The 26835-nt window shown below is 36.1% G+C and overlaps 1 protein-coding gene across 17 annotated transcripts in view; it reads left to right on the top strand.

The window, feature by feature from the left end:
• The window catches only part of ABI1 (abl interactor 1), a 146096-nt gene that overhangs the window by 107942 nt on the left and 11319 nt on the right, over positions 1-26835 (top strand). For 4 of the 17 annotated variants that reach the window (XM_045061034.1, XM_019834089.2, XM_011283644.4 and 1 more), the window contains exons 3-9: positions 6855-7031; positions 13043-13057; positions 13787-13887; positions 15458-15598; positions 18917-19017; positions 19887-19967; positions 24072-24248. In XM_045061034.1, coding sequence (XP_044916969.1) covers positions 6855-7031; positions 13043-13057; positions 13787-13887; positions 15458-15598; positions 18917-19017; positions 19887-19967; positions 24072-24248 — 793 coding nt within the window. The remainder of the gene's footprint in view (positions 1-6854; positions 7032-13042; positions 13058-13786; positions 13888-15457; positions 15599-18916; positions 19018-19886; positions 19968-24071; positions 24249-26835) is intronic. The other 13 variants (XM_023256460.2, XM_011283640.3, XM_011283648.3 and 10 more) reach the window with 8 other exon arrangements.

Genomic DNA, 26835 nt, shown 5'->3' with positions numbered 1-26835 from the left:
TACAGAACTTCTCCCTTTCCCCCAGTCATCCCTGACTCTCACCCAAACCTTTTGTCTGGAAGGGTCAGATGCAAGAGGGACAAGGGCATTTTTATTAAATGTAATTACAGAGACCCTGCTGTGTCTTTTGTTTTGGTCCACATGATTCACTGTAAGGGGACTTGAGCAGTATACTTTCTTAACCAAATGGTCACTATCTGTATTGTCTAAGACCACAGAAATCCAACAAGAAAACTCAGGTGACTAAACCAGAATTATGTTAGAAATCCCAAGGCCCTCTTTTGTCTAGGCTGCTATCCAGAGGGTACAAATCAGGCCAGCTTGGGGTTTCCATTAGGGGAAAGAAAGAAGCATCACCTTTGGGAATGGTCAGGACAGATCTCAAGTGGCAAGGAGGAGATGGTCTCTTCCTGGGGTCATCCACATTCAGTAACCAAACTGCTGTACTGATATGTGTGAACCAGGAAGAATTAAGGGAGGTATAGTCAGAAATCTTTCTGAGTTGATTAAAAAAACTTTTTAATTATGGTAAAATACACATGACATAAAATTTCCCATCTTAACCTTTTTTTTTTTTTTTTTTTTTAAATTTTTATTTTTTAAGTAATCTCTACATCCAGCATGGGCCTCAAACTCAAAACCCCGAGATCAGGAGTCGCATGTTGTACTGACTGAGCCAGGCAGTCGGTACCTAACCATTTTAAGTGTTCGGTTCTTTAGTGTTAAGTATGTTCATAGTGTTGTGCAACCAATTTTCAGAACTCTCTTCATCTGACAGAACTGAAAGTCTGTATCCATTAAATAACACCTCCCATTGCCCTCTCCCTCCAGACCCTAGCAACTGTAATCCTGTTTTGTATGAATCTGACTACTCTAGATACTTCATATCAGTAGAATCATATAATACTTTTCCTTTTGTGACTGGCTTATTTTAGTTGGCATAATGGCCTCAAAATTCATATTGTAGTATGTGTCAGAATTTCTTTACTGAAAAAAAATTGTTTTTTCTTTAATGTTTATTTTTGAGAGAGAGAGCACAAGTGGGGAAAGGGCAGAGAGAGGGAGAAATAGAATCGGAAGCAGGCTCCAGGCTCTGAGCTGGAGCTCTGAGCGGGGGCTCTGAGCCCCCGATGTGGGGCTCGAACTCACCAAAACCACGAAATCATGACCTGAGCTGATGTCGGACCCTCAACTGACTGAGCCACCCAGGTGCCCCAGAATTTCTTTACTTTTTAAGGCTGAGTAATATTTCACACTTTGTTTATTCATCCTTCCATTAATGACACTTGGGTTATATTCTACCTTTTGCCTCTTGTAAATAAAGCCACTATGGACATGAGTGTACAAATATCTCCTGAAGACCCTACTTTCAGTTCTTTTGGGTATATACCCAGCAGTGGAATTGTTGAGTCCTATGATAATTCTATTTTTAATCTTTTGAGGGACCACTACACTGTTTTCCACAGAAGTTGTATCATTTTACATTCTCACCAGCAATGCCCAGGTGTTCCATATTCTCCAGGTCCTCCTCAACACTTGTTATTTTCTGTTTGTTCTTTGGGGATAGTAGCCATCCTGATGGGTATGTTATCTCATTGTGGTTTTGATTTGAATTTCCCTAGTGATTTAGTAATGTTGAGCATCTTTTCATGTACTTATTGGCCATTTGTATATCTTCTTATCTATCTATCTATCTATCTGTCTTCGGAGAAATGTCTAATGAAGTCCTTTGTCCATTTTTGAGTCCAGTTTGTTTTTTGTTTTTGAATGTTTTGAGTTGATTTTTGAGGAGGTTATTCCAGCATCCAGCAATACAGGATGCCTGTGGATGGTAGGGAGTGTGGAAGGCCATCAAATGCCTTCACTAACAGCCCATTGTTAGTGACCTTTGGAATAAAAACATCATTATCAGATTGCATATGGTTTGGAAAGTGAAAAACATGACAGATTAGTGTTAAGGGTAACAGTGGTGTGTCTGGAGTCACCTGGAGTGGAATAGCAATACCATAACCTGAAAAAGTGTCATCAATGGTAAGGCGCCACTAATAGTGTGAAGGGTGGGGGGTCAGGTCTGATGTAGCCAATCTGTCCGTAGCAGTGATGTGACCTCCTTCACCATGAGACAAATGGATCTTCTGGGAATTACACGTGTCGGATGCAGTGGCTGCCTCTGCATCAGGAACACAGAGTCCTTTACCGTGATTCTATTCTGTGACTGTACATGTGTTGCTGTATGATGATAGAACCTGCAGTGGTAATGGCAATCTGGGCAGTACAGTCTTAATCAGCTTCATTCCATTTGATCTCTTCAGACACTGGGCCCTTACCGTGGGCATCTGTGGTTGTGACCTCGATGATCTGATCAGCCACTGCAATATGTCCCCACAGTTTATGACCAGTTTTTAATATGTCAGTCTGTAGTTTTCCAAGTGGTAGACCAAACAGGTAGGTCATTGGTAACAGACTCAGAGTCAGTAAAAATGTAACAAGGTTTATGAGGGGGAGTATTGGTCAGATCTATGAGAGCATTCTTGAATTCTGCCCACAGAGTAAAGCAACCACACCCATTTTCAGCTCTGTGTGGCTGGCCCTGAAATTGAACAGCACAGCAGCCCACCAGGGACTCTTGGATTTCATTGTAGTTGAATCGTTGGTGAGCCAGGTGCAGATGTTCATGGGATCCTCTGTGAGTCAGGTGCTTCAATGAGCCAGCGACTTTGATTTAGGTGGCAGAGTGAAGGATAAAATTTCCCCACAGGGATAATTGCCATTTTTTTCATATGAAACTGAAATACCATAGGGGCCAGGCTGGTTGCATTCTTGAATATCCCACTTCAGTGTGAGAAGAGAGGCTTGATAGGCTCTTCCCACCTTACTAGTCATGGAGTTTGTGTTAACCCATCCTCAAATAGGAAACTCCAAAAGGAGTGTACCTGGTGGCCGTGTCAGGGAGGCATTGAATCCAAAAATTAAGGGATACCTTTGGTGGAGGCTCCTCCTCTTGCCAGAGGCTCCAGTCAGTAAACTCATCTGTGCATGGAGACTTGTACTGAAGGGGATCATAAGGATTGTGGAATGCCTAAGCTACCAGTGCTTTCTACATGGGCTCTTCCCAGTTGTCATAATCCCCTTCAGCACTTAGGAGCATTCACGGTGCAGATGTGTAAAATCAGTACCAGTTATACATTCAGTGATAGAAGCCACAACAGTAATACACTGAATTGGTCCAAAGATACCAGCTGAAAAGTATGAGTTAGTTACTCTTTCTCACTGTGAATCCTGTCCAAACCTCAATAGCTGAAAGCAGGTACCCTCTCCCTTCACAGAATGGCTATGAAGGTGACACGGGCTTCTGTAACAGCCATGAAATTTTGGGTTCTTCCCCTCCTTCGTGATCTGGCATACTTGGGTATGTTTGATCTTCAGTTCCCCTTAGGGACTAGGAAAACTCCACCCCCAATCATCTTTCTCTGTAAAGCAGCTGAGGCTGGGCTAGAGGGGAGGTGGGGAGAGAGCAGCTCTGCACCAGTAAACAAGGTGCATTTCCTTTCAGTTTTGAGCAGTGCTGTAGCTACAAGCTGATCGATCAAATAAATCTGTAGTGTTTTTGATCCACCCAAGGTCCCATGGTCTGTGGCAGGGTCATCATTACTGACATTCAGCAGCTACAGCCAGATAGCTTTCTGACAGAGAGATGAGCTTGTGCCCTTTGGATGACTTGTGACAGCATTATTTTTAAGAGTCCACCTACTGTAGGCTATGTGCTGCTCCATTGTCATGATAACCTCTCTTAAATTCTTGCTTGATTTCAACATAAGAATTAGAGGAGTTTTCCAAGTTTGGAAGGTCTGAGAGTAGGAATTTATCTAGATTTCTTGGGCGAGTTTCTCATTCTCCAGTGATCCCCTTCATCATCATTTTAATCCTAAATCAGTACAGTAAGAACCTGAAGACTACTCAGTGCCTGTAGTAGTTTCTCTCAGTAAAATTTCAGGGGTGGGGGTGGAGTCGAGTAAAGCTCCCTCATAGCAGACAGGACCTACTGCCAAAAAATGCTGAGGTCTTTTACTAATCTTGTATGGACTGAATGTTGACAGGATAGACTGTAGAAGGGACTGAGCAGTAACATAGTCAGCCATTGCCATCTGTACTAAGCATTATGTGGGGCGTCTGGGTGGCTCAGTTAAGCATCTGACTCTTCATTTTGGCTCAGATTATGACCTAGCAGTTCATGAGTTTGAGCCCTGCTTCGGGCTCTGCCCTGACAGCACAGAGCCTGTTTGGGATTCTCCCCCCAACCTCTGCCCCTGCTTTCTCTCTCTTTCTCTCTCTCTCTCTCTCTCTCTCTCTCTCTCTAAATAAATAAATAAATAAGTAAGTAAGTAAGTAAGTAAATAAATAAAAGCTTAAAAAAATTTCTTAAAAAAGCATTATGTGCCCCGTCCCCATATCTTCTAAGCAAACTAGCTGAAGTTCTAAAGATTCTTCTGGTTCTGACCACCGTGGTCGCAGTTTTTCTCCTTTGGCACCCAGTGAAACGTTGGGTGTAAAATTGTCTGAAAGGGAACAGAACTTTGTGTTCCCTGCTCCCTCTGCCAGGTAAATCTTAGTACCAGTTGTTTATAGGGCATACCTTCTGAAGCTGACTGTCAGGTTGATGGAAAGTTAACAGTAACTGGGGCATCATTCAGACTGCTATCTTTGAACCTACAAAATGGTCCTCACCCTGAAACTATCACCTCAGCTTAGCCTTATTAATAGGCAGTAGAGGACAGTTCATTGCTTGGTTGACCATCCCATTTGGTCAGCATGTTCACTCACGATTCCCATGGACTTCTTTTGATTCCTGTTTGCTGGTCTTTCGTTCCATTTCTAGAAAACTCTGTCAGCATTCCATTCTCCTTGCTGAAACTGTCAAAAATTCTGAAAAGTTTTAAGATTATTTTACATTTCCTGCAAGCTCAGAAGTTAGCCTGCCAGAATAGATACTGTTAAGAGACATGAGACCCAGGATGTCATTGCTCATGGCAATGGCAGTAGCCAATGTCAGTATTTGTGCTAGATAACTAGCCCCAATTTCCATAGGATCCTGCAAAGAGAGCCAAGTGATACTTGTACGCACAGTTGGTTTCATTACAAGAAAGGAACTCCCAGTTTATGGGACCAGATTTTTTACAACAGGCAAAAAGCCTTCCTGACCTTTGCCCCAGGGATGACATTATTTTTATTACACTGGGAAGAAACAACTCTGCCATTTGCTCTCCAAGAAGACACTATATGAAGGCTGTTTACTATATAAATATCCAGGACAGAGGGGAGTAGTGCTTTTTCTTATAAGATGTGGAAAATTGCTAGACACTTAGGGTAGTTGTCTCCCTAATACCTTATTTTGGAGTTGGGACAACATTTTTAATTACAGGTTCTTTCCCAATCAATTTTCTAAAATTTGGAAATAGAGGGGCACATGAGTGGCTTAGTCTGACCCTTGGTTTCAGCTCAGTTCATGATTTCATGATCATGGGATCAAGCCCCGCGTGGGGCTCTGCACTGAACGTGGAGCCTGCTTGAAATATCTCTGTCTCTGTCTCTCTGTCTCTTTCTCTCTGCCTCTTCTTCTCCCTCTCCCTCTTTCTCCACTCCGCATGCGTGTTCTCTCTCTAAAGTAAATAAAATTTGGAAATAGAATCTTCAACAGGCATTAACATGAAACTTTTTCTTTCTTTCTTTTTTTTTTTAAATGTTTATTTATTTTTGAGACAGAGCGAGACAGAGCATGAGCAAGGGAGAGGCAGAGAGAGAGGGAGACACAAAATCCGAAGCAGGTTCCAGGCTCTGAGCTGTCAGCACAGAGCCAGACGCGGGGCTCAAACTCGTCAATGGCAAGATCGTGACCTGAGCTGAAGTTGGATGCTCAACCGACTGAGCCACACAGGCGCCCCTTCTTGTTTTTTTTTTTCTGACAATACTCCCCTGCCCCTTGCTGCTTTTCTACCTAGACTATTGTAATTGCTTCCTACCTGGTCTCACTGCCAGTACTCTTGTTCTGTCTGTCCTCAACACTTCTACCAGAGGTATTTTTTAAAATGCAGATCTGATGATGTCACTCAGTTCAGATTTGTCATTGGTTCCTCACTACCATTAGGGCAAAGTTCAAATTGTCGAGTAGTTGTGTAATTATTTCTTATGTGCTGACTACTGTCCAGTTTTAAATGTTGGCAACTAAACAACAGCAAAATTTTTTTTAAGCCATAAAGGCCAGAATTAGCTAGGCTTCATGTTGCCAATGTATAACCTCTGCTGTAACTTATCATCTTTTCTAATAATTGCCTTGAGTAATTTCCCTATCTGCATCTTCTTTTATTCATACTTAAAAACCTACATGCTGTATAGTCTTTAAGTGAGCCCTTCTGAACCTAGTTAGGTATCTTGGCTCTGACATTGTGCATGTGTGACTACAGCACTAACCTCATTGTGTTGTAGTTATTTTATTTTATTTTATTTTATTTTTCCAGGTCTGCCTCCCCAGTAAATAAAGTGTAAGCTTCTCAGAGCAAGACCCCCCCACTTTCCATACACACTGAGTTTTTAGGAATGAAAATTGCTTTCCTGGAAATTGTTTTGGAATCAAATCCATTAAATCAGTTGGTGCTTTTAATCACCTTTAGATAGTACCTGTTTTGAGCCTCAAGGATGTTACTTTCCTTAATTTTGAAGGGAAAGATATAGTATTCACTGGAGATCAGACATGTAATTCAGTTCTGTGGTCCAACGTGTATGTAGTCCAGTATAATGGACATAATATAATTTACTGTGCCTAATAATATTTTTTTGCTTTTTTCACATTTAAAATACAGACTGTGGACATTCATAAAGAAAAAGTAGCTCGAAGAGAGATTGGCATTTTGACAACAAATAAGAATACATCAAGAACTCACAAAATAATAGCACCTGCAAATATGGAGCGCCCTGTAAGGTATATTCGGAAACCTATTGACTATACAGTTCTGGATGATGTGGGCCATGGTGTCAAGGTAAGCATTTTTATATTACATTAACTTGAAATAATTTATCCAGTAAATATTTTGAGTAGGAAATAGGAAGATAAAAATAATTTTCTTTTTTAAAAAATATTTATTTTGAGAGAGAGAGCCTGTGAGGGAGGGGTAGAAAGAGAGAGAATCCCAAGCAGTCTCCACACTGTTAGTTCAGAGCCCATAGTGGGGCTTAATCCCATGAACTGTGAGATCATGACCTGAGCCCAAATCAAGAGTCACACACTCAACCAGGTGAGCCACCCAAGTGCTCCTAATTTTCTTAATTAATAGATTCTATTAGCTAGTAACTAGCATTACAGTTTTCAAAGAACATTTAATATTAATTGTGTATTCTATATACTAAGCCTAAGGCAGAATTTTACCTGTGGAACAGGCTTTATTTAGGAAGATAATAAAACTTAAAATGGCTGTTCATCAGTTAAGCCATTTGAATGCTAAACTAATACTTCAAATTTGTGAGTACCATGAATGAATGGATATTTAAAAATAAAAATTGTAGGCTTTACAGAGTTGGTTTAGAAAATAATTTATAGGAACTTAAACCCTTTGATTTCTAAATATGTTTATATATTAGTGCATATGTGTAGATGTGGCTGTAATTCCAGCAACTTACGAAAAATAAAAGATTGTATGTAGTTTTGTTTTGTGCTCCACCCCCATCTCTTCCTCCTCACCCCTGCCCCTAAGGGCTTTTAGGAGAGATTATTTGTTGCCCATGTTTATTTCTTAGCACGGCAGAATTAATTCCTTTTGAAGGATACCTGTGACTTGTCAACTTCATAGGTGTTCATGGGTTATTTTGTAAACATACTGAATGGCCTGAATTCTTCCGTCTTCTCTGCTCAGGATAAATGATTCCTCTGAAATTCAGTAGTCCTTTTCCTAGAGGACCTTTATTTTGACTTTGTGTCTAGTTTTCAGAATTTTTATAATAGAATTTTAGGAGTCAGCTAGAATCTGGAAGCTTTCCCTAGCTGATTGATCTGACAGATGCTATCTGTTGCATTCTGAATTATTTGGGGTTCTTGATCAAGAGGGGGGAAATAGCTGACTGATAACATTGACCTTTATTCTTCTCTGAGATTATGGAATCTGCTCTTTACTGTGATGCTTGGAAGTTGTATGTAAAATTTGAACACTTTGCACATGTAAAGGATGCTACTTGTTTGTTTCTTATATTTTTACCCAGAGGATGTGGCTAGGGCTGTGTAAGAGCTTAAATTCAATTTTAATTTAAGATATTTTAGACTAGATTGAACTTTAGGATTTGAATATTGAGAGTCTAGAAGAACTCTTTGTATGATTAACTGCCTTGGGATTAAAACTTACATATATACATATATACATATGCACACATGTACACACACAAACCCACTCTCACTCACTTCTCCTTTTTCTTTCTTTCAGAACAGTATACATGCATTAAGAAAGTTCTGTCACCAGCTTAGAAGTGAATATCCTATATTATCCCTCTACTAATAAATATATTTAATAGTTTAATACATAGTCCTTAGCAGATTAGAAGATGAAAGCAAATTTTACAAGGAAATTTTGGGTGAGAAAATGAAGCTATTTCATCATAAATGTATAAATGGGAAGTGTAAATGCCACATTATATATATATATATACATATATACATATATATATATGTGTATATATATATATATATGAAGTATGAAGATGTAAATTTAGGCAATCTACTTTTTGTAATGGGTGTTGACACTTTTTTTTTAGTATTGTGGCAAAATATAAAATTTACCATTTAACATTTTAAGTGTACATTTATATAGTTGTACAGGTTATTGTTTTGACTAGGGGTGGGAGGGTGGGTGGTCCATGGAACATTATATCTTAGAAGCTGCTTTGTGGCATGTTTGTCTATATTTTGTTTCTGTGACATACAAATATACACATAATTATTTTTTCCCCAGTTGTCTCATTGCCACTTTATTTCTCCTGTTTTCTGATTTTTCTGAGAGATCATTGCCAAATTAAATAAATACTTCTAGAGTATAGAGGTATAGGAAGCTTAGAAATTTGTAGTAGTTAATTTAACAAATGCTAGGGCCAATATTATGAGAAATAAAAGAGAGAAGCTGTACTTAGTTATAGATCTAGAATTATTTTATCTTTTGTCCCATTTACTGTTTAGAAATTTGTTTTCCTATTGATTGTTAAGGGTTCTTTTTTCTGTTAAGGAAATGAGCTCTTTATATATTGGCAAATATTTCTTCATACTGCTGTTTGACTTTTGCCTCTGTTGTTTTGGTATTTTAAAAAATATATACAGATTAAAAAAATTGTTTCCAAATATATTAATATTCTTATAGCTGCTAAGTTTTATGTTAAGGTTTCCATGCTCCAAAATTAATATTCCATCATATTTTATTTTGTGATATAAATTTAAGGGGTTTGGTATTTGTATTATTTAAATATTTACTGTGCTAAAGCGTTTTATGCTGTGAAGTAGATGGTTACACAGAAAATTGGTATGAATTAAAAATATGGAAAAAATGGGGCACCTGGGAAGCTCAGTCGGTTGAATGTCCGACTCTTGATCTCAGCTCAGGTCTTGATCTCAGGGTAATGATTCAAGTCCCTCATTGGGCTCCGTGCTGTTTGTGGGCCCTACTTTAAAAAAAAAAAAAAATATATATATATATATATATATATATATATATATATATATATATATATATATATATGGAAAAAATGTATTTTTTTAACATTTTATTTTATTCTTGAGAGACAGAGTATGAATGGGGAGGGACAGAGGGAAGGGAAGACACAGAACCTGAAGCAGGCTCCAGGCTCTGATCTGTCAGCACAGAGCCTGACGCGGGGCTTGAACCCACAAACAGTGAGATCATGACCTGAGCTGAAGTTGGGTGCCCAACCGACTGAGCCGCCCAAGCACCCTGTATATATGGAAAAAATATCTTAAGATAAGTCTGGCTTGACTTTTGTAAACAGTATAAGATATGAATAAGAGAATCCTAGCACAGGGAAACTACTAGAATATATATACATAAAGGAGAACGCAAAGAAGATAAACCTTATAGGAAGCATAAGTTTTCATGGTAAGTTAGACTAGACAAGACCTGAGTACTTAGTAGAGACATTTATTTTTAATACCATAATAATAATTAACAGCTTTATGGACTTGTTCCTAATTTACAAAGGACTTTCAATGTATGTGTTTGTTTTTAAGCCTTGAAAAGAACATATGATCTAGGAGTTGTTACATTTTATTTGTGGCGACACTAAAGATTTAGGATAGGGGTAAATTTTTTTTAAAATTTTTAATGTTTATTTTTGAGAGAGAGAGAGAGACTGAGTACGAGTGGGGGAGGGGCAGAGAGAGAGAGAGAGGGAGACACAGAATTCGAAGCAGGCTCCGAGCTGTCAGCACAGGGCTCGAACCTACGAACTCTGAGATCATGACCTGAGCCAAAGTCAGATGCTTAGCCGATGGAACCACCCAGGTGCCCCAGGAATGATGTTTTTTAAGGGTTGTATTAGACAAAGGAGTAAACTAATGAATCATATAAAAGAAAGGATTGGCTGGCCTTACAGAGTTTTAGCACCTATAGTACATAAAGCTTTACTTAGACCAAAAGATAGGGAGGAATCAAAAAGAATTCTATTGTTTTCAACTGAAGATTCCAGGGAAATGGTAAATGTAAATGTTAAAGAAATGAAGTGAGATCTTAAGAAAATAAAAGTCTAGTTTGGATGTGTTTTGGGGACATTTAAGTGGAAAATCTTGTAGGTTGCTAACAATTAGAGTATTTTAAGCAGTAAGATATAGAGATTATTTCCTTCTAACACTCTCAAACTCAAACACTTCTGTATATACTTGGTAGAGAGGGCTGGGCTCCATACAAGGTTAAAGGTTATACCATTGCACAGTAGCAGAGTTCAGCTAGAATTTTTATTCCCAAATTCTCCATTCATTCTTTCATTTGGAATCAGTTTATACTTGAACGCTAACTTTTTTTTTCTTATTCACTTGAAACCACAAATGGGGGCAGATGTGTGGCTATATTTAGAATACTTCTGGGGCACCTGGGTGGCCCAGTCGGTTAAAGCGTCTGACTTCGGCTCAGGTTCACGGTTTGAGTTTGAGCCCTGTGTCAGGCTCTGTGCTCATGGCTCAGAGCCTGGAACCTGCTTCAGATTCTGTGTCTGCTTCTCTCTCTGCCCCTTCCCCACTTTTGCTCTGTCTCTGTCTCTCAAAAATAAATAAACGTAAAAAAAAATTTTTTTAAGAATACTTCTAAGTTACCTTAGAATAGTATAATATTTAGTGTATTGTAATGCTGTCACATTAGTATAGCTTGTTATTCAAGTTTACAGTTTCTAAATCCTGCTGTGGTATTTAGCAGCTAGGTAGGATTCTAGACATTGATAAAAATGAGCAATATCATTCTAAACAAACATTAAATAACACCAAAATTCTGGCATAATTTCTAGAAATGAGACTGTATCTAAAAGACAAAGTACATTCCTCTTTTTGATGACTTTTTTTTTTTTAATGTTTATTTGTTTTTGAGAGAGAGAGAGGGCAAGCACGTGCGCGGGTGTGCCCAAACGGGACAGGCAGAGAGAGAGGGAGACACATAGCATCTGAAGCAGGCTCCAGGCTCCAAGGTGTCAGCACAGAGCCCCGTGTGGGGCTTAAACTCATGAACTGTGAGATCATGACCTGAGCCGAAGTTGGATGCTTAACCAACTGAACCACCTAGGTGCCCCTGGATGACTTTCTTAATGTTGCCTTTATGGTCACCTGAAAAATGGTAGCTACATATTTAAAAGGGAACATGTTAAAGAAAGAACTTGAGACCCCAGAATATACAAACTTAGAGTCTACAACGTAAAGATACTTTTTCTTAAGTGGCATCGTACAAGTAGTGATGCTTTAGGACTATACTAATTATTTCATGTTATTCATAAGCCATATTAGCTCATATATAGGCTAATCATCTTTCATAGAAGTAGCCTTTAGGACCAAAGCAATTTTTCTTCCAATTTTGAATTTTGGCTAAACTGGTTCAGAAGAAAACTTAGAACCAAAGCAACCTATAACTTCCTACTACTGTTGGCTTGCTCAGATTTAGATTCATAAGTTACAAATGAGGTTTCCGGACCCTGTTTATGCCTTAGTTAGAATCTGACTAAGGAACTATTGTGCATAGTGATTTTTTTAAATTTAATTTGTTATTTTTTAAAATAAATTAAAATATAATTTTATTTATTTTTGAGAGTGTGTGTGCGCGCACGCTTGAGCAGGGGAAGGGCATAGAGAGAAGGGGACAGTGGATCTGAAGCAGGCTCTGACAGCAGATCGCCTGATGCAGGGCTCAAACTCACAAACTGTGAGATCATGACCTGAGCTGAAGTCAGGTACTTAACCCACACTGAGACATCCAGGCACCCCTGTTTTTTTTTTTTTTTAAACATCAAGGTGTTAGGCCCTTTTCTGAATTTGGAAGCAACATGTGATTTTGAATGTTAACATTTATAATTTATCAATTTTTAAAATACTATATTACCATTCAAATAATGAATACTTGGGCATTGATTTTTTTAGGAAAGCCTGAGGCATTGTACACTTCTGTGTTAAAGTGGACTTAGATTTAATGTGATAAGGTATTTGTGTTTAAATCAGTGTTTATCACCTGTGATTCAGTTGAGTTAGTTTCATAGGATAAAATACTAACCCAAGACATTATTGGACCTGTATAAGATTGGCATAATTAAGTGGTGGTTTTCTTATGAATATATTCTTTTGAAAAATATTTGATACACACGAATATTTCCCTATTGCTTATGGATATTTTTTCTTTATAAAATATTTGAAATATGGCTGGGTAAAAGCTTATTGACATGAATTGAATAATTGTAAATATAAACATGTCCTATCAGATATAATTTATTTCGAATTAATTTCTACTTTTTCCCCCCTTTTTTTGCCAACGTAAAGTGGCTAAAAGCCAAGGTAAGAGATACTACTTATCATTTGATCCACAGTATTCCCTCTATATTGATAGAGGCTGCAGAGCCACTAAAATTTGAAAACTCTTCCTATGTCTGTCTGCTTTTTTCCCCTAGGATTTATGTAGATTAAATATACTGAAACTCAGTTCAAATCAGCAACATTTAGCTTGGATGTGTTAATATATCAAAGATATATTGACATCTGCATTTATATAGGAACATTAATTTTGCTAACATTTATTGCTTTGCTCATTTTTTTGATAGTTGCCTTGCTTTTATTGACTTAACCATTTGGAGGTTTTCCAGACATATATGACTTTGTTACTGAATTGTTAAGATAACGATTTTTCAGATGTATGTTTTAGCAAGTTGACACTGAGATCTGTAGTTTTTATTCATGCACATATCTAAAAAAATTTGGAGAAATCCAGTATTTGAATGCAGATAAGTTTGATCTCAGTGAACATGTTTAACAACAATAAAAAAATATATAGAATCCAATATTCACACCTGTATTTTGCCATAAATTAGTATGAATAACAGAAAGATAATAGGAAAAGCCAAGTGCAGGTGGTTTCTTGACTTATTAAAATGTGGTACCAAAGTCTGTTATTAAAATTGTCTGGGAATCCTTACTTCACATTCTGATATTAAAAAAATAATATATGGTGTCAAAACACCAACAGAACAATTTGATATAAAAATGAAAGCTTCTGTTTCCACATTTTAGCATGGAAATAACCAGCCTGCAAGAACTGGCACACTGTCGAGAACAAATCCTCCTACTCAGAAACCACCAAGCCCTCCCATGTCAGGCCGGGGAACACTGGGGTAAGAATTCAACTTCATTTTACAAGAAAATCCATAGGCTGAAGAAAAAGATATTTCTGTGACTTAAGTAAATGTATGGGTTCTTCCTGTGGGACCCTTTCAGCGTGAACTACCTTTTACAAATTTCATTTTGGCTCTTATTTCCTTCAACAGAATCCATGGTGAATCCGCTTGTTTTATAATATTCTCTATGGAAGTCTGTACTAGAAAACTTCTTTTGTATATATGTCAATAAACATCATTTATTTTTTTTCTAATTCATTTTTTTGGGGCAAAAAAAATAAGTGTAGCCTAAGTTTATGTCTAGTGAAATTACCAGAGGATTCCATATGGTGCTTTCACATGTGTTTACAGTATGCATATTGCAGGACTTTAAATTAGTGGTGTATTTTATGTAGTTTGATTTCATAGCCTGCATCTCTTCTTGGCACCTGAAATTAGGGACTCTTTATCTTTAACTGTGCTTCTGCTGGTAATCTGAGGGCCCTTCATACTTGAGCTTTGGGGGAAGGCTAGTTGGAGAAATAGAAAAGGTAACAATTTGTGGCTTCTTCCTTCTCAGTTCTCAGTGCAATAAAAATATTGAATAATTGGTAAGATATTTCTGAAAGATTATTCACCTTAAAATAGGAAGTCGTGTAGTAGAGTTCTTGGTTTTGGTAGAAGGGTGAGGAACCATTATTTTATAGTAACAGGGATTAACAATCAGCAGTTTCATAGAATCTTAGTTTCCATTTTCGTTCTGTAAACCCCTGTCCCCTGAAAAAAAACATGAAATTATTAAATCGAAAAGTTAAAATCATTTATTAAGAAATGCGTGGCATTATATAGGATTGGAAATGTACTTGTTCATATTATTTCCACACTGAAGTACGAATAAAATGCAGAGGAGATAGTTTTCATACAATGTACAAGGACAGTGGCTTGTGGGTGACTGAGCTGGCTGGGAATAATGTATATTTCAAAGATTAATATTACTGACCATTAAAAAAAATTAGAATCATTATTTTCAGAAATAAGGTTAGAACTTTTAAATTACCCTTTCCTAGGGTTTTTATAACAAAAAGTAACAAATTTTAGTTTTTGTGTAAAGTAACAAAGTTTATATACCCCAATTAAGAGTTTTATTTATTTTATTTTATTTTATTTTATTTTATTTTATTTTATTTTATTTTATTTTAGAACACTTCTTTAAAAAATTTTTTTTTAAACTTTTATTTGTTTTTGAGAGAGAGAGAGAGAGAGAGAGACAGAGTACAAGTGGGGGAGGGGCAGAGAAGGTGAGAGTCATAGAATCTGAAGCAGCCTCCAGGCTCCGAGCTGTCAGCACAGAGCCTGAGGTGGGGCTTAAGCCCATGAAACATGAGATCATGACCTGAGCTGAAGTTGGATGCTTAACTGACAGAGCCACCCAGGCACCCAAAGAATTTTTTTTTAAACAAAACTTTATTATTACAAGTTAAAGAAAAAAACTTGTACTTGGTTATCAAGAGACAATCACAGATGGGGGGGGTGGAACTACCACTTAATCTTTCTTATTCATTATTCCTTCTCTGTTATGCTTCTTTAGACGAAATACTCCTTACAAAACCCTGGAACCTGTTAAACCCCCAACAGTTCCTAATGACTACATGACAAGTCCTGCTAGGCTCGGAAGTCAACATAGTCCAGGCAGGACAGCTTCTTTAAACCAGAGACCGAGGACACACAGGTAAACCTTCAGTTGAGCCTTTGAATATCCATGAGTGGGGGTTATTGACTGGCGACAAACTCCTGTAAAGTTGCTGAGTAAAGGTAAAGTACTGCTCTAATGCTAATATAGAATATAAAAGATGAGGTTAATAACATTGTAGATGTTTCTAGAAATTTGTATGGTAATTCCTCTGTTTTGGGGGGGATTTTAAATATCTGTTCATACAATTGCAAATTGCTACTATGTTTTCTTTTTGATGGAGGTATAAATGCCTATTTGGATCAGGGCCTAAAGAATGTTTTTTAAAACAGTTATTTAAAGATCAAGGCAACCACTCTTAAGTATTTTTGGATAAAAGGTGAAATATCAGAAATTATACAACATATAAACTTGATGAGGTTGGAAGTAAAAGGACACCTGAAATATGAGGAAGAATTTGTTAAGAGAGTTGGTATACTACAATATGTAAGTTGCTAAAAAAAAAAAAAGTTCTAGAAGTCACCTCCCCAGTGGATTTTTGAAAAACTGGGTTATGAAGCATGATGTACATTCAGAAAAGTATACAATTTGTAAAGTATACAACTTGATGGTTTAATACAAATTGAATACACCCACATAACCATCCCCAGATCAGAAAATGGAATATGACCAGCAAGCCTAAAGTCCTGCTTAGGCCCTTCCCCCCAAAAGTAGCAACACCATGTTTGGATATTTTTATACAGCCAGACAAATTTATTGTATAGTTTAATTTATTTTTTTCTTTAGTTTTATCAGTCACTTAAGAACTTGGGCAAGGAACCTCTCTATACCTTGACTTTTAGGTTGGTATATTAGAGAAATTTCGCAAAATCATTTTGAGGGGACTCAGGGAAGTCAAGCCTCTCAGGTGCTGTGTAATGGAAATTTGTTGTTATTGTTACTGTTAGTAAAGAAATGATTATATTGATACCTGCAGTTACTATATCAGGTCAAGATCAGTGAGGACCAATTTTTTTTTTTATATATTTTTGAATAATAATTCAAAGCATGATTTTTCTTTATAATGGAATAATAGTTTAATCATATTCAACAACTAGTCACTGAAAGTTACTTCATTAGATACTAAGGATATACCAGGAAAATAAGTTTAATTTTCCAGAAGCTCATTTTGTTAGAACAAGCATCAACAAACTTTAAAAAAAAAATTTTTTTTTTCAGAAAAAAAAATTTAAAAAAAAATTTTTTTTTTAAGTTTATGTATTTTGAGAGAGAGAGTGTGTGCGCTCAGGCAAGCAAGCACAAGCAGAGAAGGGGCAGAGAGAGAGAATTCCCAGCAGGCTCTGTGCGGACAGTGCAAAGCCCGACCTCACAAACGGTGAGGTTGTGACTTGAGCCGAAATCAAAAGTTGGATGTTCAACCGACTAAGCCACCCAGGTGCCCCAAGAAACTTTTTAATGAAAGGCCAGATTGTTAATATTTTAGGGTTTGTGAGCCATATGGTCAGCTCTGTCATTGCACATGAAAACAGCCATGGACAACACCTAAATGAATGAGCATGTGGCCGTGTTCCAATAAAACTTTGTATGCAGAACTGAAATTTGAATTTCGTGTAATTTTAATGTGTCATTAAATAATACTCCTCTTTCAATTTTAAAACAACTTCTAAAAATGAAAAGAATGTTCTTAGCACACAGGTCATAAAAATGAACCATGGGCCAAATTTGGCCAATTGGCTCTAATTTTTCAACCCCTATGTGAGAAAAAAGACACATAAGCTGGTAATTGTAGAAGAGCATAATAAATAGAAAAACTTCATATGATTGTGATGCAGTGGTGGCACAAAGCAGAATATTGATCACCTGGCTTGAGGGAGTAGGGAGGCCTTTACATTGAAGCTATTTATTTTATATAAACAGCTTGCTCTCTTTTTCTTTTTCTTGCATTAACATATGATAATGTAATTATAGAATAATCATATTGGAGAAGAAAATCAGTTTTATCTAAGCAGTGCTCTCTTGAGTTTCTGGGCCTATTGAGCCAGTGATCTTGATTTTAAACTGTACTATGGAGCCTAAGGTTACATGTGCACATACATACATTAGTATACATGTGCATGCACACATTACTAAAAACAACTGGATAGTGTGAGGTCCTATGCCTAAAGACACAGTGAATCCAGAGGAATTAGAATAGTAAGGGATTGTTTAGCATTAACAGTATCAACTCTTCTAGAATGCGCCATGCTGAAACTTCACTACTGTTTGTTTGGTTTTTGTTTTGTTTGTTTTTGCCGGTTTGCTTGTTTTCCAAAAAATTTCCCTGTTTTATCACCATTCTTTGAGATAGATGGAGATTTTCATATTAATTCCAGAATAAAACTGGTTACACTTTTTATTAACTTACTAACTTTCATAACATCTTGTACATTTTCTTTTGTGGCATCCATCATGCTATTTTTTTAAAATGTCTATTTAATTTTGATAGAGACAGAGTGTGAGCGGGAGAGAGGAGGTTAGACACACACACACACACACACACACACACACACACACACACACAATCTGAAGCAGGCTCCAGGCTCTGAGCTGTTAGCACAAAGTCCCGACACGGAGCTTGAACTCATGAGCCGTGAGATTGTGACCTGAGCTGAAGTTGAACACTTAACTGACTGAGCCACCCAGGCTCCCACATTGTGTTGTTTTTTAATGTCTGTTTTCCCATTCTCAACTGTGAGCTCCATGGCAGCCTAGTTCATGTCTGCTTTGGTACTGCTGTTCATAGTAGGTGTTAAGTAAACTTTTTGGGGGGCATCAGTCAGTTAAGTGTCTCAGTCAGTTAAGTGTCTGACTGTTGGTGTCAGTTCAGGTCATGATTTCACGGTTCGTAGCATTGAGCCCTGCATCAGGTTCTGTGCTGGCAGCACAGAGCCTGCTTGGGATTCTTTCTCTCTCTGTCTCTCTCTGTCTCTCTCCCTCCCCACACCCCCCCCTCCCTGTCTCTCTTGGCCCCTCCCTTGCTGTCTATCTCTCAAAATAAATAAACTTAAAAAAAAATCAACTTTTGATGACTCATTGTATAAGAATTTAATAGTGATTCATTTATCAAAAGGATGACCTCTTCTGATAGTTCTGTGTACTGTGTTAGGACTGTACTGATTTCCAGTAGATTGAGAAGTAGTGCAAAACACAAAAACCGCCTTAAGTATTAAGGTTAAAATTGTATTGAACAGTTTTAAAAATTTTGATGTACATACGTATACACATTATAAAAGGAGTAATTAGTGGCTTTGAATTGATTGTTTCATTGTTTTTGGGTAAATCTCTAGAATGGCTTTTTTCACATTTTTTACTTTTCAGTGGAAGTAGTGGAGGGAGTGGAAGTCGAGAAAACAGTGGAAGCAGCAGTATTGGCATTCCCATTGCCGTGCCTACACCTTCACCACCCACTATTGGACCAGGTATTTTTTTATTAATCCGTTTTAATATGTGGTAGTATTTATGAGCTTTATTATAAAGTCTGAAATAGTTTAGTTATTTTAGATAAAATTGCTTATTAAATTTATGTGATTGTTGCTAGAAGAAATGCTAACATTTAAAAACATTTTTAGGGAGACTTTCATGGAAACTTCAGGGTTTTCCTAGCTGTTTCTTACATACAGAGCTTATTAAATAGCTTTACTAAGTAGTGTTTTGGCTATTTTGCTTAGAAATAGTTGCCTTGGGCACTAGTCAAGAATGACATTTATTATTTCAAGAGCAGGAGTGTCTTTAATGTAAATTATATACCAGTGAGTTTTGATGTTACCTTGTAGGCTAGTGCCTCACCTCTCGTGTTCGCTTGTTTTATGACTACTACATTTATGTATAATATTCCATGCCATGAATAAAATGCCATGAATATAAAATAGGATTAAAATAAGAAAAGTCCTTTTGCTCTTTAGATTATAGAAAAAATTTAAGAAATCATCATAGAGCATTAAATTAATCCCTTGATTTTTTAGTAAATGAAAACTTCATAATGTTAAAAATATATATTTAAAAAGTAAGTATGATAATCAAAACTGTTAGGGAAAAATTCTTAGCTTCTCAAGGAGATTACTGAAAAAGGAGAAAAAGCTACTTATAAAAACAGGCATATTTTATAGTTAATGCAAGTATGATCTCTGTGTCCTCTTTACCTAGTAAAATTCATATTCATTTAGGCATGCTTTACATGGGGGTGTCTCTTTGTTTTTTTTCCTTTCCACAACTTTGTGCTTTCTTGCTGTTTCAGAATGTTTAGTTCTCTTTCTTGTATTCTGACCTAAATTATAAACTATTTTATTAGAAAACATTTCTGTCCCTCCTCCTTCTGGAGCTCCACCAGTATCACCTCCTCCACCACTTCTCCCAGTGAACACTGTGATAGGTGAGATTGCGTAACCACTGCAGTGATGTACCTTACTTTGCACAATTCATAATAAACTCCTCTGTTAGACTGCTAGCTTTTATAGTTATTAGGTTGTAGGTGGTAACACAAAGGTTAAAGTGTTAAATCTAATTACACTAATTTCTTCTGGTGAAAGGCCTCTGAAGTTACACAGTTAAATGTAAAATCTTGTCCTCTGAGATGTGCAATGTTTCTATGCTTAATTTTTAATGTGGTTTGTATTTCTTGTTTGGATTTTCTAAGGAAAATTATAGCAGTGATTGTTCAAAAAGATATTTTTAAATTAGTAATATAATATTTTTTTAAGTGAAACTTGATTTGGAACTCCCTGCTATATACAACAGTCAAAGAATTGGGGTGAGAATGAGTGATAGGAGAAACAAAAAATGGAGAAGAAAACGATATATGGTTATGGGGTGCTCTGAGGCTTTCCTGTGGATTGTAGTGTGAAAAACTCTGATATAGTTCAGTACTTTTGGCATCTGGGATGCCAAGAAATATATATTTTTTAATCGAATACATTTACATTGTTCCTAAATTAGAGGTGACTGGATTGAGCATATAAGGAATTCCAAATATAGACACAGTATGAAGCCATTCAACTTAGAAATATACAGTAGCAACAATCTGAGTAGAAATGGGTAATGAAATGTTTCAAATGACAGTGGAGTTTCAGCTTGGGTAAAATGAAGCTGTCCTGCTACATCTTTTCAAAACCATGGTACTTGTACTCAAAGGAAAAGGGACGAAAGGAGGTAATAAAAAGAAGACCCTAATAATAAAAATGATCGTTAGAAAGTCCATGTGAGAAAAAATGCCCCCAGTGTAGGCAATAATCAGGAAAATGAAAGATAAAATCACGATGAGATACTATTTTATATTCACTAGATAGGTAGAAATATAGAAATCTACTAGTTCTAAATGTTGATGAGGATGTGTAGTAACAGGAAAGGACATTGCTGGTGGGAGTTTATTAGAGTTTATTAGTTGATACACGCACTTTGGGAAGTAATTTGCTGTTACCTGGTCAAGTTGAATGGGTTTCTACCTTAGATTTAATAATTTCATTTCTAGATATTTACCCTAGAGTACTGGTTCTTAGAATATGGCTACAGGACCCCTGGGGGCTGCTAAGATCCTTTTATGGAGTGTTAAAAAAATTTTTTTTTAATATTTATTATTTTTGAGAGAGAGAGAGAGAGAGAGAGAGAGAGAGAGAGAGCGAGAGAGCGCGAGCAAGCAGGGAAGGGGCACAGAGAGAGGGAGACACAGAATCGGAAGCAGGCTCCAGGCTCTGAGCTGTCAGCACAGAGCCTGATGCGGGGCTTGAACTCATAGACCACAAGATCATGACCTGAGCTGTAGTCGGCTGTCCAACTGACTGAGCCACCCAGGCGCCACTGGAGTTTTTGAGGTCAGAACTATATTCATAATAATACTAAGACCTATTTGCCTTTTTCATTTCTCATTCTGGTACCAGTATACAGTGGGAGTTTCCAGAGCCTCTGTGACTTACGATAAAATCATTGCTGTGACAGCTAACAGAATGGTTTTTTTGTATATTCATGTGTTTTTTTTTTAAATTTTTTTTTTAACGTTTATTCATTTTTTGAGAGGCAGAGAGCACAAGCAGGGATGGGCCAGAGAGAGAGGGAGACACAGAATCCAAAGCAGGCTCCAGGCTCTGAGCTGCCAGCACAGAGCCTGATGCGGGGCTCGAACTCCCGAACCGTGAGATCATGTCCTGAGCCCAAGTCAGACCCCCCCAACTGACTGAACCACCCAGGTGCCCCAGTAATATTCGTGTGTTTTAATTCAGTTTTAATTTCTATTATAGTAATTACTGTAATTACTCTATTGCTGTCCCCCACCTCTGCAAAAGCTTTTTGAGGTTCTCTAATTTTAAAGAGCGGACACTAAGATGATACAATTTACCACTGGCCTAGAACAGTGGCTTTCAGAGTGTGATCCCCAGACCAGCTGCATCATCATCACAGGGAAACTAGTTAGAAACGTAAATTCTCACATCCCACTGTACACCTACTTACTCAGGAACTTTGAGGACTGGGCCCAGCAATCTGTATTATAAGAAGCCCTCAAGGTGAAATTCTCATCAGTGCTAAGTTTGAGAATCAGTGTTGTAGAGAAACTCAGGAAAAATATTTAGGCATGTTCATAGTAGTAGCATTAATATCAGAAAAATCTGGATGCAACCCAAATATTTAATAACAATAGAATGGATAAATACATTGTGCAATGTTCACATGCAAATAAAGCAACAAAAATGGATGATACAATATTGATATACTTACCAACATGGACGAATCTTAAAAAAAGAATATCAAAGGAAAAGAGAAAGCCAGCAGCATGCATAATTATTGCATTATGAAAGCTTATAAATTATGACTTCTCTGTATATATCTGTGCTTTAAAAAAAGAAACTGTAAAGAAAGAATGTTTAATAGCTTTTGGTTTTGGGATCTAGAAGGCTCAAACAGGAAGCTTTGGTGATACTGGTAATATTCTGTTTCTTGGAGCTGAGTATCTTATTTTTCTTTAATTTACATATAAAAATATATTTATGTAAATTACAACCATTACATATAATTATATATATTAGTATACATATAAGTTATATTTTAATATATATTTTATTATGTATTATATATATTTAATGCATTATATTTTAATATATATTATATATTATATATTAGTATATATAATTATGTATAAGTCAGAGAAATATAAAAATCATTTTACAGAGGTCTCTATTAAAAAGTTAAAGGTTTACTTCTTAGAGCTCTCTGGAAACCCTGGCTATCCAAAATTAGTTATTCATGAGTTCTTTTGATTAGGGTATTATTTTTAAAATGTGTTTCTATTCAGAAGAGGACCATGTAGGTGATTCAAATATTTAGTTACTGCCTATGGCTTGGGAGCTCCAAAATGTTAAATATTACCACTTTTTAAAATGAACAACCTCTGCTGTATGGTTTTATGGTAATAACTTGTATGACTCTAGGAGAGGTTAATTACACAACTGAATGAAAATAAACTAGTTATACTTAGTCATGGTTAGATGTTTGGGTGGGGCAAAGAAGGCTAACATTAATTCTGAAGTTACCTTTGAAAAGTGTGGTTAACTTTAGAGGCTTTGAACTTTATTAACCTTTTAAATATTAAACTTTTGAAATGTTGGTAAAGATGACGTTGAATAAAATTAAGTATTGATAGTTTTTAGTCATTTTAGATATGTATGATAATAAAGAAGATTTGTTTTGGGTAAAGAATGGAAAAAGCCCTCCAAGTATGGAGAAAGGTAATGGATATTCTACATAAAACTGCTTTTGAAATTTTGAAATTGTAAAATTATTTTACAAAGTCTAAAATTATTTCCAGTTTCTCAGTGAAAGGGGAAGTATGTTATTCTTAAAAGTTTGGAGATACATAAGAAATCTGATTCTAGATATGAGTACTTCGAAACTAGAAATTTTGCTTCCCATAAAAATTCTATCATATGTTGTATTTGATAATAATTGCTAACACAATAAACATTCACTAAATATAGTACTAAAATATAGTAGCATAGGTAGAAAGTATGCTTACTTGTTTAAATTTTATAATTTAACCTGTGCTTCTAAAGATTTGGCAATGGAAAGGAAGAAGTTTACCAACTATTAATACATTCACATCTAAAAACCGATGCTTTTCATCTCAGATTATCTTCTGGTACTTATTTTGTTGGAGAGACATAGTTTACATATAAAAGCTATATATTATTCTAAACTGATACAGAAAAATTTATATATAATATTAGCAAACTACCGTTTGGGATTCTGCCAATTTAAAAAGTTTAAGAATGTTACTTACTTTTGCAGCTTTCCATACAGTATCTGTTTTTCCTTCTGTTTTTAACTTCAGAGGAGCTATTTGTGTTTTATCTTTACTTTTCTCTTAATTTTGTGCTGTGGGCTTTAAAAAGTAAATATTTCTTACTGTGAGTCCCCTTCCCTTTGTTCTGCCATTGGAGGTGACATACGTGCTCAAGTTCTTTGTTGGTTGCCTTTGACTAATGCTTTGCAGCAGCGCCGGGCTCAGCTCCTGGTTCCCAGTATGGCACAATGACCAGGCAGATTTCCCGACACAACTCGACCACCTCCTCGACATCTTCTGGTGGATACAGACGAGCTCCCTCTGTGACTGCTCAGTTTTCTGCTCAGCCTCATGTTAATGGAGGTCCACTTTATTCTCAGAATTCAAGTAAGCTTGTGCTTTGCAGGCATACAACAGTGGAGTTCCTTTTGAACAAAAGTATTTGAAGCTGATTTTCTTGCCAGTGATAGACAACAATTGAAACCAGGCTATTTCATGTTTATTTTTGCTTTAGGAAGTTGGTCCTTGAATTGTGCTATTTTAAGAATAATTGCTTATCATTTTCTCTCAGAAAATTCAGACTAAGTATATTTATGTACTAAAATTTAATTTTTATTACTATAAATAGAACTAGAAGAAAAAATACTGAAATTAGTTAAGCTGAATTTATTTTTATTGGCATGTTTGAGACCATTCAATAGCACTGAAAGTAAGAACATTGAAAAATTGTTCTTTAATATAATGAAATTGCTGGCTATCACTTTTAAGCTTGTTAACCTGTACTGAAATGAGTTCTGAACCATTGAAAACATTTGTGATGCCTGCTTATTCTGTTTCTAATCACTGTAACAGTTGGGGTGGGGACTTTCTTCTGATTTCTTTCTCTTCACATCAAATTGCACATCTCAACACTAACTGCAATTTAAAGGCTTAAAGATATTTAAAGATTAGAAAATAGTTTTGGCATCTAAAGACAGGAAGTATGAATTGCTTTAGGATAATCATTAATTTCAGTTTCATATTAAACTCACATTGAAAATCATTAATTTCGTTTCATATTAAAATGCTTAATTAAAAAAAAAAAATCTGAAATGAGCCTGTTGTCCAGTATTTATTATTGGCTTGAAGAGGTGAATACTGGGCATAGACTGGAACACACTTTCCCATGTGGCTTTTGTACCTGCTTTCTAGAGCTGCATGTTGTATTAGTAAAAAACACTGAATACTCCTTGTTTACCTAGGAAGGTGGTTTTAAGTTTATTTATAATGCATATTCTGAACATGTATTTTAAAGCAGAGCTAGAGGAAAGTTCTCTTACTTGTTCCCAGTGTAAATTTTAGAGTTAAAGATTGTGTTATAGCAAGAAACTTCTAAGAATTGAAAAACACTTTAGCAGAAATGTCAAAATTCACAGATAATCCTCAAGTTTATACAGTCCTTTTCCAGACTAAAATTTTCTTCCAGGCTACCAAGAAATTTTGCCAGCTAGAATTTTATCTCACATTTTCCTTGATTTCCGTTTGGTAATGAAAGGTAGCTAGAGTCTTAATATTCCCTGGATTATTGGATTATTAGCCTCAGTAGTTTCATGATCTTTTAAATTTTTTTTTATAATATGTTGTGTTTTTAGATCCCATCTTTATGTTCTTTTTTTTCTTTTCCTCACTTAGACATTTAGTTCATTCTGCAAATAGAATTTTTGGTGACACTTCACCTAATATATGTTTGTGCAGTTTTATTTTAACAGTGCTTGGTGGGTTACTTATTCTTAAATAAGACATTTTCGTTACTGAATGACTATATCTTTTTGAAACTATAAAGGAAATTTGGACTCGAATTTTAAAAATATTATGTCGAATTTAAAAAATAAATTATGTGTCAAAATAATTTTCCTTCAGTCTAGTTACTGTTGGTGTTGTAGTAATTGCAGTAGTAGTAGCGGTTGTTATAGTATTATTGGTACGTAAATGTTTTTAGTGTTTTGATGTGCATATTTCCCCTTCTGTCCCAAGTGTGGCGATAACGACTAGTATCTTCCTAACATAGCTTTTCTTTTTCTCTACATACTAACCAGCATGTCTGGTTACTAAGGGTTGTTTCTAAACAATTTTTTTAGGTTTGTGGGAGGGTTTTTGTTTTTTAAATCAGAACTGTAATATTTTACTTCTTAACAAGCCTTCTATATACAAAGTATCAAAATCAATGAGGACCAATATCCTAGTGAATTGATGTCAGTTTTAGCCATACAATGAATATTAATGAACTTACATTGCTTTGTTATTGTTGCTTTGAATACCTAACCTCTTTCAAATTTTTATGCTTACCAACAAAATTCTACGTTGTGTTAACTGAAACAACCCTTTGGTTACATGATCCTTGGGAATGAATAAATTGTTTTTCTCTGTCAATTTAGTGTCACATTTTGGTGACTGCCAGTAAATTGCATTTTGCAGTTCAGTCCTGTTGACTTTTCTGAGCAATCTTTGGCAATTACTGCCTAGTTAAAATGAGACAAAGTGGTAAACTTCTGAATGTTTACTTCTAGTTTGTTACAGTTTTTAATATATTTGCTGCCCACGTGAACATTTGATATCAATTTCCTACAAATTATGTCCTCTCCAGAAAACAGTTGGAATGATTACAGCTACTCAGTGATTTATTAGAAAGTACTTTAATGCAAATAATTGTATATTTTAACCTGTTGTGAGATCAGGTTCCCTATATAGGCTCAGAACAGTGATAAAATGCAGAAGGCCACTTTGAAATACTTATCCTATGAAACTCAATGAACAGTTAACACGGTATGTAGAGCACTGTTATTCCCTGGTAAATTTAGGAGTGATATCTTTGAAAATAAAATTGTCAGCTTAGAAAATAATAATGACCTTGTTTTACAAATAAGGGTTTTTCCTGGAGAACTATGTACAAATTTAGATACATAATAACTGGTTTTTAAAGGAAACCTGTGATTAA

Source organism: Felis catus, chromosome B4 (genome assembly GCF_018350175.1).
Source record: "Felis catus isolate Fca126 chromosome B4, F.catus_Fca126_mat1.0, whole genome shotgun sequence".
Taxonomy (NCBI): domain Eukaryota; kingdom Metazoa; phylum Chordata; class Mammalia; order Carnivora; family Felidae; genus Felis; species Felis catus.
The sequence above is the reverse complement of the archived record's forward strand: the minus strand, read 5'-3'. Positions and strand labels throughout refer to the sequence as shown.